This window comes from Bemisia tabaci, chromosome 2, assembly GCF_918797505.1.
Source record: "Bemisia tabaci chromosome 2, PGI_BMITA_v3".
Taxonomy (NCBI): domain Eukaryota; kingdom Metazoa; phylum Arthropoda; class Insecta; order Hemiptera; family Aleyrodidae; genus Bemisia; species Bemisia tabaci.
In genome coordinates, this window is record NC_092794.1 from 66,062,522 (window position 1) to 66,077,581 (window position 15,060).

The 15,060-nt window shown below is 37.8% G+C and overlaps 1 protein-coding gene across 2 annotated transcripts; it reads right to left on the bottom strand.

The window, feature by feature from the left end:
- Nucleotides 1-529: 529 nt before the first annotated feature.
- HDAC3 (histone deacetylase 3) lies at nucleotides 530-14,937 on the bottom strand. Of its 2 annotated transcripts, XR_011899144.1 has the most exons (4): nucleotides 13,939-14,937; nucleotides 13,155-13,342; nucleotides 5,545-12,305; nucleotides 530-5,317 (listed from the first exon to the last, which is right to left on the bottom strand). XR_011899144.1 is itself a non-coding variant. In XM_019055474.2 (3 exons), exons 1-3 carry the CDS (start codon nucleotides 14,641-14,643, stop codon nucleotides 11,834-11,836), a joined length of 1,365 nt encoding a protein of 454 aa, XP_018911019.2. In that variant the 5' UTR covers nucleotides 14,644-14,937; the 3' UTR covers nucleotides 530-11,833. The 2 variants fall into 2 exon arrangements, 1 of the variants encoding a protein (XP_018911019.2); XM_019055474.2 differs by having other exon boundaries at nucleotides 530-12,305.
- Nucleotides 14,938-15,060: the final 123 nt, after the last annotated feature.

Consider the following 15,060-nt stretch of genomic DNA (forward strand, 5'->3'; position numbering starts at 1 on the left):
GAATTCATGCAGAAAAATGTTGCAAACAACATTTTAGGAGGGGGAAATGATTCTTCGAGAAGTGAGGATTCGTGGCGCGAAAAAGGCGAAAATGAAACGAAAATGTCCAAGGAGGAGTAAAATGGTTCTTTAAGGAATGAGGATTTGCGACGCGAAAAAGGCGAAAAATGAAACATAGTGAAAAATTAAATCAAATGTTGATGCTAAAAAGCAAAACATCGTATCTCCGTCGCGGTGCGGTGTTTCAGAATTTCCGCCTCTATTTTAATTTTTAAGCCGTTGTAGTGCTCAATTTGACTTGCGTAGGGTTTTGTTTTTCTTGTGTCCGGGCAATTCAAAGTTCCCGTAACCAATGGACAATAAAAACGTTAATATCTTAGCAACAAGTTAATTTCAATAGTTTTCGTTGCGAGAATCGTGTTCTGCGTGAAATTCTGATGAAGAATCATGTATCAGAGTGCTTAAATTTGTACCATATTTAATGGTGTTAAAATCTTAAGGATCTTGGTTCTTATTAAAAACAACTTCATTCTTCAAAGTGACTTATTTATTTTTAAACTTACACCCACACAGGACGAACACTCAGCGAATAAGTCTAAGAAAGGTACAAGTAAGCGTTTCAATTCTGTTATCTTGTCGATCAAGTAATTAAGGTTAATGAGAGTGAGACCGATTTAATTGTGATAATGCTGAGACGGTGATATTCCAACACGCCTGTTGTTTCGTAAGCTCCAGCTTTCGGAGCGGCAGCCTTAGAGGGTGCAGTCCCGCCTGTGATATTGATCTTGAATAATTTCTGTCCAGCTTTGACTGATGCTCCATCGTCCACGTAGCGCTCAAGGATCACACCGTTTCCAGGGGATGGGACAGGCACTGATGTCTTATCAATCTCGATTTCACATACAACCTCATCAGTGGCTACCTCATCGCCAACATTTTTTTCCCACCTAATATCTCCTTCACTCACAGACTCTGCAAAAGGAGGAACGTTTACTACTTGCTCTTCATAGAATATTGAGGAAGTGCGGAAATATTTTACTCCTTCAAATGATCTTCGGCTAATTGCTTCAAGCTTTCTTGATCCATTGCTTGCATTGAAACACCGAGAACAAAGTAGAAGTTGACCACCTTTGAGATGTAAACGAGCAGAGGGAAGATTCCGAAGTTGTCACTCTGCCACACAGGTCAAATAGAGATCCGAAAGAGACTTTGCCACACAGGTCAAATAGAGGTCCACGAAGATACTCCAAAAGTTCAAGATACTGAAAGTTCAAGATGTTAAAGTTGTCACTTGTCACTCTGCCACACAGGTCAAATAGAGGTCCACGAAGATAAACATAATACCGAGATACCATGAAGATTTTTCACGAAAATTGAGATACCACGAAGGTTATTCACGAAAGTTCAAAAATTAAGTATCGGCAAAAAATTCAAACACCACGAAGGTTGAATGAATAGAAGTTCAAAAAAAAAGAAAAAAAAAAAAAAAAAATAAGTCCACGAAGTAGAATACCACGAAGGTTTAAAAATACGAGTTCGCCACTTAGGTCCGAAAATTCACACCACGGAGATATAATTTAAAAGTTTGAAATCCGCCATGCACAAAGGTCCGAAATTCACGCTCAATAAGTCCACGGAGGTTAAAGATACTAAATACCACGAAGGTTGAAAGTTCAAAGTTAAGTTCACACGAAGTGAAATAGGTAAAGTCCAAAAATAAACGCGATCGCGATACCACGAAGGTTGTTCACGAAATACGCGATTAAAGCAAATATAGAAATTTGCAACTTAGGCCCGGATATTGACACGATCCGAAAAACAAAATTCGCCACTAAGGTCCGAAATTCACGTTCGCCACTAAGGTCCGAAATTCGCGTTCATAAAAGTTGTCACTACAAGTCCACAAAGGCACGCACATACCTACTATAAGAACCAACAAACTAGAGAACCACGCTCTGCTACCATGTTAAAATCTTAAGGATCTTGCTTCTTATTAAAAACAACTTCATTCTTCAAAGTGACTTATTTATTTTTAAACTTACATCCACACAGGACGAACACTCAGCGAATAAGTCTAAGAAAGGTACAAGTAAGCGTTTCAATTCTGTTATCTTGTCGATCAAGTAATTAAGGTTAAAGAGAGTGAGACCGATTTAATTGTGATAATGCTGATACGGTGATATTCCAACAAATGGCCTGTTTCAATCTAAAAAAGGCGAAAATAGAGAATTTCTTTAACTTTTCTTAGAAAAAATATTTTATCGGGAGAAACGAGGCAACGTTGGAATGTTCATGCGGCGTCGAGACACAACATGGGCCTTTTAAGCCCCATTGTTCGATCCCTCGATTATCGTAACGCGCATGTTCGCGCCAAACACGGTGCGGTCGAAGTCAAACTCATATCAGCGCCTGCAAGACTGTAGGAATACTTCACGCATTGCGCCAAACAGTGCGGTCGGCATCAAACGCATACTGGCGCCTACAAGGCTGCATGAATACTTCTCGCGCATAGCACAAAACGCAATGCGAGAGGCGAGAGTTATTTGCGATAACTTTTCGACTACAGATAAAGGCACATTGCCACTAACCGGATTGGAGGCGCGTCACACTGAGAAGATGATTCGACACTCGACCGCGCTCCCTTCCCTGCCTTGCGCGACGCTAAGGCCTCCTCTCGACGGCGCAATTGCATGCAGGGCTCTTGACGGCGACTGTTGAGGGTAATTTGTGCAACTGTTGAAGGAAGGAGGTGTTGCAAAAATGTTTCACTTAAAAAAGAAACTTTCAAGGTCAGAAACCTTGAACCTCGAACAGATGTTTACCTTCGTGTTCTGAATTGATAAATGTGAATTTATTACACGTGAAGCGGGAGTTTACTACAGGTGTTTTGCTTCTGAGCGATTATTATTTAAAAATATACACTTATCAAATTTGAACAGATTCTGAGGCAATTGTAAGGACAAAACTGAATTCTTCCGGAAGACACGAAATGTGTAAATAATGATTCTAAGTTTAACACAGCGACAATCAATGCTGACAGTAGTTTCCATTACTTTTAACAATTACAAAGTTCCTGACTTCTTTTAAATTTTTCTGATTTTTCATGACTTTTGAACACTACCTACCTTTGCTTCAAAATTCAGAAATAAAATTTCAAAAAAATTTCATCCCAGGGAATTTAGGATTGAACAGGAACGATGTCTGACTCAGAATTTGAACTACCCTAGAGGTGGAACAGGGAGCGTAGCTTGCTGCAGACCAAGTGGTGATGGAGGGACCCAGTATTTTAGGCACCAAGATTATTTACAGGTTTTTTTTTTTTTTTATTATTAATTAAAAAATTGTACAACTAGCCCCTGACGGGGCTATTAATTACATTATTTTTAAGTTTTATACTTATAACTAAAATTTAACTAAAGCTAAATTTTTTTGTATTAGCAATAAACCATTCATACCGAACATACCAAATGTCTGTTTCTTTGACCCTACGCTATTTCCTTACATTCAAACACCATGCATACTGTAATATGGAGTACTAGTATGGGTAAAATAAAATACAAAAATGATTATGCAAATAAACAAAATTACAAAAATTAAACAAAAAGAAAGAGAGAGGACTTAATATAGGTTAATTCCGTTACCTATATGTATGTTTTAATGGTCCTACGTTACTCTAAGTGGTATACTTAGGAGTAAAGCAGGGTAATTGTTCACAGCACCACTGCGCTGTCTTTTAAGCTTGTTGCCACGGAGAGACGCCGCGATTAACCAGGCAACCCGAAGGCCAAATCATAAGGCTTGTGCCTCTTGAGCCTTCTTATGGGGTTGTTTACTACAGCCTGCTGAGCCAGCTCGTTCGGATGCATCATGAGTCTCTGGTGATGCCGCCCCGACGCTCGCTCAATAATCTCTTTAACTGACTCTACTTGGAGTTCTTCCATGATGTGATCATTTCTAACAAACCATGGGGCCCCGGAAATCTGTCTAAGTACCTTGCTCTGAAAAGCTTCAATTAGGTACCTATTAGATTTCCGGGTGCATCCCCAGATCTCGCACGCATAAGACCAAACTGGCCTCAGCACCTGCTTGTAAAGGAGAACTTTATTGGTCAGGGAGAGCGGGGAGTGGCCCCCCAGAAGCCAATACATTTTTTTTAAATTTTAGGTTGAGTTGCTGTCTTTTATTTTTTACGTGCTGTTTCCAGCGAAGCTTTGAATCTAAAGTTACCCCTAGATATTTTGCTGAATGAGAAAACGGAGCTGGTGCTCCCTCCAACAGTATTGGAAGATATCCTACTTTACGATTGGTGAATATCACATGGGCCGACTTGGGGCCGCTGAGGGCTACCCTCCAGTCCCAAGTCCAGTCCACGATTTTATTCACCGTTCGCTGGAGTTTTTCAGTAGCTTCTGGAAGGTCCCTCCCAGTCTCAAGTGCTGCCGTATCATCCGCAAAAGTCCCTGTCAGTCCTTCAGCTTCCGCTAAGTACGTCTCTTGTAAATAAGTTATATAGGATTGGACCTAAACAACTACCGTGAGGTATACCTGCGTATATGTATTTAAATTTGGAATAAGAACCACCAAACCTTACTCTGAATGTTCTGTTCCCAAGATACGATTCTAGTAACTCACAGTGGTTAGTTGGTAGAATACATCTCAGTTTATATAGCAAGCCTTGGTGCCATACTTTGTCAAAGGCCATACTAATGTCTAAAAATATGGCGACACAAACTCTTTTTTTCTCAAGAGTATCTTCTATAAGATTAACAACTCGATGAATTTGTTGAGTGGTCGAGTGCTTTTCTCTAAATCCGAACTGGTGGTCCGGTATTGCTTTATTATCTATTAATAATGGTTTTAATCTTTTCAGGTATAGTCTCTCCCAGAGCTTACTAATAACCAAGAGAAGTGAGATCGGTCTGTGGGAACTGGGAACATTCAGATCTTTGCCGATCTTGGGAATTAAGATTATCTCAGCTTCCTTCCAGACCTTGGGGAAGTATTTGTTTTCCAAAATATAATTAAATATCTTACATAACTTCCCCACAGCTCTGCCGGGAAGCTGTTTAAGTATTTCACCCCCAATTTGATCCCTGCCGGGTGCTTTTTTCCTTTTAACTTTAAATTTAATTTCGTCATTTAACTCCTCGTGTGTTAGTTCGCGTTGTCTTGCCGCGTAACAATTTCACGGTGCAATGTAAAGTCTGGGGCAAAGTATTCTAAGTATTCTGTATAGGGAAGCTCATTACTAATAGGTTCATCAACAAGTAAGGAGGTTTCATACGTCCAGCATCGGGCAACATTCCGCAAAGTGTACCTGGAAACAAATTTAAAATTACACTTATCAAATTTGAACAGATTCTGAGGCAATTGTAAGGACAAAACTGAATTCTTCCGGAAGACACGAAATGTGTAAATAATGATTCTAAGTTTAACACAGCGACAATCAATGCTGACAGTAGTTTCCATTACTTTTAACAATTACAAAGTTCCTGACTTCTTTTAAATTTTTCTGATTTTTCATGACTTTTGAACACTACCTACCTTTGCTTCAAAATTCAGAAATAAAATTTCAAAAAAATTTCATCCCAGGGAATTTAGGATTGAACAGGAACGATGTCTGACTCAGAATTTGAACTACCCTAGAGGTGGAACAGGGAGCGTAGCTTGCTGCAGACCAAGTGGTGATGGAGGGACCCAGTATTTTAGGCACCAAGATTATTTACAGGTACCTGTCACAATATTATCACATGCCAGGATGAAGAAAAAAGCTTCGGTAGGAACTAAATTTTTATCGTGCTTTTGGGCTACGAAAGAGATTGCCTTTCGCCTTTTCCGCAATGAATTGGCGAAAGTTCAAAGTTAAGTTCACACGAAGTGAAATAAAGTCCAAAAATAAACGCGATCGCGATACCACGAAGGTTGCTCACGAAATACGCGATTAAAGCAAATATAGAAATTTGCAACTTAGGCCCGGATATTGACACGATCCGAAAAACAAAATTCGCCACTAAGGTCCGAAATTCACGTTCGCCACTAAGGTCCGAAATTCGCGTTCATAAAAGTTGTCACTACAAGTCCACAAAGGCACGCACATACCTACTATAAGAACCAACAAACTAGAGAACCACGCTCTGCTACCATGTTAAAATCTTAAGGATCTTGCTTCTTATTAAAAACAACTTCATTCTTCAAAGTGACTTATTTATTTTTAAACTTACATCCACACAGGACGAACACTCAGCGAATAAGTCTAAGAAAGGTACAAGTAAGCGTTTCAATTCTGTTATCTTGTCGATCAAGTAATTAAGGTTAAAGAGAGTGAGACCGATTTAATTGTGATAATGCTGATACGGTGATATTCCAACAAATGGCCTGTTTCAATCTAAAAAAGGCGAAAATAGAGAATTTCTTTAACTTTTCTTAGAAAAAATATTTTATCGGGAGAAACGAGGCAACGTTGGAATGTTCATGCGGCGTCGAGACACAACATGGGCCTTTTAAGCCCCATTGTTCGATCCCTCGATTATCGTAACGCGCATGTTCGCGCCAAACACGGTGCGGTCGAAGTCAAACTCATATCAGCGCCTGCAAGACTGTAGGAATACTTCACGCATTGCGCCAAACAGTGCGGTCGGCATCAAACGCATACTGGCGCCTACAAGGCTGCATGAATACTTCTCGCGCATAGCACAAAACGCAATGCGAGAGGCGAGAGTTATTTGCGATAACTTTTCGACTACAGATAAAGGCACATTGCCACTAACCGGATTGGAGGCGCGTCACACTGAGAAGATGATTCGACACTCGACCGCGCTCCCTTCCCTGCCTTGCGCGACGCTAAGGCCTCCTCTCGACGGCGCAATTGCATGCAGGGCTCTTGACGGCGACTGTTGAGGGTAATTTGTGCAACTGTTGAAGGAAGGAGGTGTTGCAAAAATGTTTCACTTAAAAAAGAAACTTTCAAGGTCAGAAACCTTGAACCTCGAACAGATGTTTACCTTCGTGTTCTGAATTGATAAATGTGAATTTATTACACGTGAAGCGGGAGTTTACTATAGGTGTTTTGCTTCTGAGCGATTATTATTTAAAAATATTTGTATAAATTTCAGTATCAATTTTATATTTTCGTTTGTAGCATATCGCACTACAGCAGGAAAATAAAATTTTATCGAATATATTTTCTTTTTATCCATATCTGTGTTATGTTGTTGTTTTTTGTTTTATACCTGGTCGAAATAACGCAAGTTATTCACCTCCCGTTCATAATTATCAGTTCAGTTACCTCAGTTGACATCGTTCAAAACCTAAAAAAATTAATGTTGTTCAAATATTCGTTACACAAGGCCTAAAATCGCCGCAAATCTAGAACCACGCGTCAGTTCTTTGGACGGTCCCTACCACAATTAAAGGGTAAATATGTATCTTAATTGCAACAACGCAGAAACTCGGACGATGTTCAAACGATGCAGCGATTCTAAAACTGGTACGCGTAAAATAAATTTGGTTTTCATAAATAGAAACCGGAACGAACGAAAATATCGAAATTTTTTGTGATTTTATTGTAAATCATTCCGAAAATTTTTTGGGAACATCTAAAAAACTATGCGTACTTAGCTTGTTTTTTTTTTCTAACTCGATTAAAACTTAAACATGAGTAGAGATATGCAATGTTGCAATCGGAGGTAAGAACATTTTTTTCCGCGTGCAAGCGGCGATATTTGAAATCATTCACGGCAGGCGTAACGAGATGACTATTCGACCATGGGTGTAGGCATATTGCCGCTAGCGGGATGGAAGGCGCGTCACACTGCGGAGATGACTCCACCAAGTTCCCTTTCCTGGCTCGCGCGTCGCTGAAGCCTCCGTTAAACTAGGATTACGTGTCATCATTCTTGACTCTCTGCTCCAGTTTTTACCATAATCAAATAGAAAATATGTATCCTCATTGTAACGATTCAAAAACTCTAATTATTTTTAATTTTTTTTTGTTTTATTAAAACTAAAAAGAAAATAGAATGAACAAAAATATCGCGTCGAAATTTTCCATGCTTACATTTGAAATCATTTACTTAGGAAAATTTGAGGGAACTCTTCAGGAAAACTGTGTGTGGCTTTTCAAAAACAGTGTTCAAAAATAAGACGTAAAAAGTGGTGCATAACGTTGCAATCTGAGATAAATACGCTTCCATTCGCGTGTACCCGTCGGCTTTTGAATCCATTCACCTCTGAAATACATAACTTGAATATGGTTGTTCTACGATTTTTTACGTGTCGTTTTTCTGCTGTGGTTGGCGGCCGCGTGGTGGCCACAGGCCCCTAGTACGGAATATTCTGCTTAGAGAGTAAATATTTCATGAGATTTTTCAAGAAAACACGTTGACTATTTTTCCAAAGAATGAATAAAGTATCACAGGAAGTCTGCAATGTCGCAAATAAAGATTCGTGGTTCGGTCATCGATGTACTCATGTTGCCGACCGGTGCCCTATGGCATTGTTGGCCCTCCCTTCGTCGGTCCAGCTCTGTTTGCTCCCAGGACACGAGGAGGGGGAAAACCCATTTAGTAGATTTTCCAAAAATGGGAATTCGATAGTGATAAATGGCGACTAAATAGCAATAGAAAATTCAAAAATTTGTTGATGAAAATAGTTCAAAATAGTTGTCAAAAATGACAATCTCATAGCAATAAATCGCAATTAAATAGTTTTTTCGAATTCAAAAATCGAACATGACTATATATAGCAAGTTCGTACCTCATATGTACCTAGATCAAAATTGCGATTTAATATAAGTGTCATACCAATAAATAGACAAACAATTTGCTATAATAGCTTACTTATCACATTCAATCTTGAAATTCTGCTACATGGGAGGGAAATTAAAAATTTGAGGAACATTGACTCGTTTCCGCATGACTTTGCATAATGAAATCTCGGATAAATTATTGCTTATTGAATTACCTATATAGATCCATAATATGATTAAGCCGCTAATATTGCAGCCTTTTGAGGCATAATGTTATAGCTGCTGAATAAATAAATGTGATAAAATCTAATTTATTTAGTATTGGATATGGTTATGAATGAAATGTTGATTCAGAAGAATTCTATTGATCTACTCAGGCAGCCTTTCAATAAAAAAGGGTGCAGGTGCATGAATACTAGCATCAAGAAAGAGTAATGCATTACAAAAATTGTTCTTTAAAAAGAATAAGTTTTCTTTAATTTAAAAATAAAAAATGTACAAAACTGTATCTAACTGTACAAATCACGTCATCGTCATAAGTTTTGAGAGGAAATAATTTTGTTTTAATTATAAAATAAATTATGTACAAAATTACGATTAACTTTACAAACTTTCAAAATAACATAAATTACATATTACTGATAGGTAATAATTAAATTATGGACACTGTTGATCACCAGAAAAAGATGAATAAGTAAGTAATTCATTGATTAACAAAATTCTGCTGAAAATCCTCTTTTTGATGAGAATCCAACAGAAAACCTACATACTGCACAGTGTTTGAAAAAAAATCAGAAGAAAAAAACATGCAGGGGTAAAGGAGAAAAAAGATTACATCAATAAAGGAATGAGATTATTAAAAAACCGTCTTTAAGTATCAGAATTGTAGAGAATAAAGTTCGATAATTGGGAAATAAAGAGCTTCGTTATAAACAGTGATTCTGCATTTTATGACTTCAATCTCACATTTTTAAAGAGATCAGAAATTTAAAAAATTTGTAAAAACACTTTGTTTGAAAAAAAGGAAGAAAAAAAAATCCACATGACTACAAAAATCTTCTTTGATTTTTGCAACTGAAGTGATTCATTGCAGAAACCAAGTACAGTAATGACTGGGTACTGGAAAGCTGTAGTCTTCAGCACCTCGCCTACCTACAACATGATACAATGATAGGGAGTAAAGATGGTGATGCACATTTCCTCAGAGAAATTTTTTATTGTCATTCTACGCGGAGTTCATTGGAAAAAGTGAGCATGAACATTGATAGTTTTAATGTGTGGGACCTTTTCGTTAGCGAAATCAATTAAAAGCCTATTTGGACCGAGTTTAACAGAAAGGAACCAAGCCACATCAGCTGTTGCCAAGTTTCAGTGGGCACTTACATTTTTTACTAGAGAACGTTCGTTCAGATTTCTTTGAAAATTTTAGGGAATTTGCTTCATACCATGGAGAATTTTGACTGAAATTTGCACGAAAATCCGCACAACCGTTTTCATGTAAAAAATTAAATTGCCCAATTAAATTTGGCAAAAGCTGATGTGGCTTGGTTCCTTTCTATATAACGCGGTCCATTTGTGCCTAAAATACTGAGATGAGATCATCCTGAGACATAAATAAAATTTGAAACTACTTATCTACCTACTTAAAGAAAAGATAGATTACAATACAGAACTTGTGTGAAGAAGGAGAAACTAGAGTGTCCCTTACAATGAGGTAGGACATATTTTATAACTCTAAACAGAGGGAAAAAATAAAACAAACTGTCCTTGGTCAGAGAGAGTGAAAAGTATACCAGGGGGGGATGCATCAAGTCCCTTTATACACATCACCACGTCACTAAAGACACATGAAAGAGTCAGGTATAGCCTTCAAACAGACAATTTTATGCTAAAAAGAAACTAGCATACATAATTAAATAGAAAGAGCTAAGTAGCACACAAATCTTATGTTTATAGTTCCTTCTAGTATAGGTATGTCCAAAAGTTATGTCCGCATTCTACATGTGTAGTGTGCGTCAGATTCCTACACTTGATACAATAACAAGGGAAATATTTTTGCAGCACAGGGGACTCCTGGTTTGCAACTTTGCAAACTTCCCTCCATAGTTCATTTCATGAAGAATGTTAGTTATTTTCATTTGCTAAATTGTAAGGTATTTTCTCGCCCAATAAAAGTGAACAGTTAAAAATTTAGGGTAAAAATGATACTTGGCTATGAGCAATCAAAAAGGTGCAAGGATTTTAAATTTGAGTTAATCAAGTTCTTGAGAATTTTTTCTTAACACACTTAATTTTTCACCCTATAAAATCAAGAAAATTCATTTTTCTACAGTGACGCTGATGAGAAACAAGGTGTCAAGGACAGTAGAAAACACAGCTGCAAAATTGATGGTCATGGTGTTTATCTGTTGACCAACTTCAAAACATTCAAATTTATGATTTTGATATTTTGAATAAAATTAGGGGGGGGGGGGGCTTGCCGACATCTACAGCGACGGAAAAAGTTTGGAGAAAGGTCAATTTGTTAAAATTAAATTGGATCGATTGGAGGAAATCATCTTAAGTCAGAAATTTTTTAATTTCTTTTCATATTCCGTTTTCTTTACGTAGATGGCAAAAAACCTATAAATGTGAGGGCATAAAGTTCATCTTAAAAATTTTAAAACTCTGTGATCTTTCTTCACCTTTTGAAGATTGAACATTTCCCTAAATAATTCGACTTTTTGGAACTCAAATGAATCAGTTGGCTACAAAATAATATGCAGCGCATAGGGTTGGCGATAGAAAGTGTGAGATCACTCCTTTCTCCTTGCTGCAATTTAATTCATGAATAGATTGACAACAGAATATTTAACAATTCTTCAGGAGCACTAGGACTACATTTTGCAATTTGGAACTATAATATCTGTCTCAGTAACGACGTATGTACCATTAGTTTCCATACACACATAAATGTTTTTTGGATGAGCCAGAAATTTTAGTTCTTAATCGCAAAATGACGTCTACTTGATGGTTCATCTTGTTGTCAGAGAACAGAAAATGTAGGAGCAGACCAAAGTAAGAAGGAATTTTCACTAAAATTGGGAGTTACGTTGTATCCATTGTATCACTTGCTTTTGATTTTGGTTTTTTACTCTTGTCCTGAGAGGGTGTGCTAACAGTGCCATCAGCTTTATCTTCATCTTTATCACCATCATAGAACTCATTTTGCGGCTCTATTCGCTTATCCTCCTCAATTTGTGGATTCCTGGTGTCAGGATCAATCTCATCAAGAAGAACGCCATCGTTCGATGGGAAAGCATCTCCAGGCACATCATGCATCTGTACACTTGGAGAGTGCTGAATTAGCTTCAAGTTGTCATATACATGCTTTGTTATGAGTTCCAGGTACTGCTTGGAGTTCGCGTTGTCTTGCCGCGTAACAATTTCAGGGTGCAATGTAAAGTCTGGGGCAAAGTATTCTAAGTATTCTGTATAGGGAAGCTCATTACTAATAGGTTCATCAACAAGTAAGGAGGTTTCATACGTCCAGCATCGGGCAACATTCCGCAAAGTGTACCTGGAAACAAATTTAAAATTACACTTATCAAATTTGAACAGATTCTGAGGCAATTGTAAGGACAAAACTGAATTCTTCCGGAAGACACGAAATGTGTAAATAATGATTCTAAGTTTAACACAGCGACAATCAATGCTGACAGTAGTTTCCATTACTTTTAACAATTACAAAGTTCCTGACTTCTTTTAAATTTTTCTGATTTTTCATGACTTTTGAACACTGCCTACCTTTGCTTCAAAATTCAGAAATAAAATTTCAAAAAAATTTCATCCCAGGGAATTTAGGATTGAACAGGAACGATGTCTGACTCAGAATTTGAACTACCCTAGAGGTGGAACAAGGAGCGTAGCTTGCTGCAGACCAAGTGATGATGGAGGGACCCAGTATTTTAGGCACAAAGATTATTTACAGGTACCTGTCACAATATTATCACATGCCAGGATGAAGAAAAAAGCTTCGGTAGGAACTAAATTTTTATCGTGCTTTTGGGCTACGAAAGAGATTGCCTTTCGCCTTTTCCGCAATGAATTGACGAGAAAAAAAAGGTGCGGAAGCTGTATTTTTCTACAGCTGACTAGTGACAAAATAAACGGCTCTCAAATTAACTACTACTGCAATGATACATAGTGCTTGACTTCCTCAGAATTTTCAGGTTCAAGGAACATAAGCACTAAAAACCAAATTTTGAGGTATGAATTTATTTTTTCGTAAAGACAGAAGTACTCGTCAATTAATTACTAGTGCAAGAAAATCAAAAGGGAAGACAGGAAAAAACAGGAAGAAAATGAAAGAATTGAGGGAGAAAAAAATTATGTAAATAAAAGAGGATATAAGGGGAAAATAACTTACCCGCCTCCACCAACAGCTAATAGAGGAACATTCAGGTCACGTACAAATTTCACACATTCGCCATGACCTTTGGTGCTTAGACAAAAACAGCCTAGACGATCATTATCTAAAGAGTCAGCTCCGCATTGGAGAACAATTGCAGTTGGTTGGAAAAATTCCATCACGTACTGTATAGTGGGTTTGAAAACCTAAAAAGAGAGAAAAAAGGAGAAAAATTGAGAAGTGACTTCGCAGTTAATTTCAGTGTAATGAAGAACATTCTGCTTTTGGAAATGAGTAAGTAAGTTACGAAATTAAGGTATGAAAATCCTCGTGCACAGATAGTGAAACCATATTTAATCTTCTGAAAAATGAAGGGATTTTCATGAAAAATTCAAATCATAAAACATTCTTGCAACGTCACAGAAAGTGATTGCAGTTGCCATATTTTTTCTATACTAATGCTCGCAAGACTTTTTTTGGGGAGGCATGTTAAAGGAACTTTTGAACCTCTTTCCCTGCCTTTTCCAATATGAACTGAGATACCGTATTTATATCACACCAGCAAGATTCTGGCCCAAAGAAATTCAAGGGGTCACAAAACAACTATCGTACGAGGAAAAAGGAACGGTGACCTTGCACTCAACATCTTGATTGCATTTCATTTCTAACTTCTAGGCATTTTCAAAGCTGGGACTCTGCACTCACTCCACAGAATGTGCCCCAAAAACATGTTGCATAGAATAAATCATATTGATGAATGAATAAGTGAATAAGAGATGTGCGAATGATGACTTGCTCTCACCTGAAAATAACTAGTATCATCGATACCCTCTTTAAGAGGCACATTGACGGAGTAATACCGCCCGCTTTCCGCACCAATTTCGTACATGTCTCCAGTTCCAGGGAAGAAGTAACTTCCATACTTATGGAATGAAACTGTCATAACTCTATCAGTTAAATAAAACGCTTCTTGAACGCCGTCTCCATGATGAACATCAATATCAATGTACAGCACCCTTGGATGATACTTTAGAAGCTCTAGAATGGCAATAACAATGTCATTGACATAGCAAAATCCTGAGGCTTCAAATTTCTTTGCATGGTGAAGACCGCCAGACCAATTTATGGCAATATCACAGCAATTATTGTTTAATTTCATAGCTCCATCAAGTGAGGCTCCAGTATACATAGAGCAAAAGTCAAATAAGCCTTCGAATACAGGACAATCATCTCCGACATTGAAATGACTCAGGTACTTAGTGTAATTTTGTAAATTTTGTGGTGTAACACGCTGCAGGAACTCTATGTATTCATCTGAATGAAAACGACACATGTCATGAGCACTAGCCCTGTAAGGGCGGTAGACTTGCATTTTCTTATACAACCCGTAATTGTGTACCAAGCTATGGATCACCGAGAGACGGTGAGGCTTCATAGGATGGCCTGGGCCATAATGAAAATTGCCGACGTCCGGGCTGTAAAAATAGGACACTACTTTGTTCGACATGATTTTGGAACTGACGAAAGCCTGCCGAAACCGGTGATTTGTCGCAAAATATAGATAATGTCAAAAAACGGTTTACAAGCCCATGGGTTGGGATGATTCACTTTTGCACCAGTTTAAATTTAAACCACTAGCATCTATCATTTTTCAATATTGTGATTGAAGTTAGCACTGATCAGAGGTGAGTTAAATTAAGGAGAGGAATAACGAAGTAAAAGATAAGAGTCACTGAGTTTTCCTGTTTTCCAAATTTTCCGGTTTCAACAGCGAAGTCCACAACAACAACAAAAAATTTAACCTAAAAATTTTTTATTGCGTTTGGTGAGCAAAGCGTTGCCACCGTTGCTGACGTCACCCGTCGAGCTTTTGTTTTGTACCTGTGGAGGCTGCGAGGCTGATATCACTCCAATCCTCTTCCTC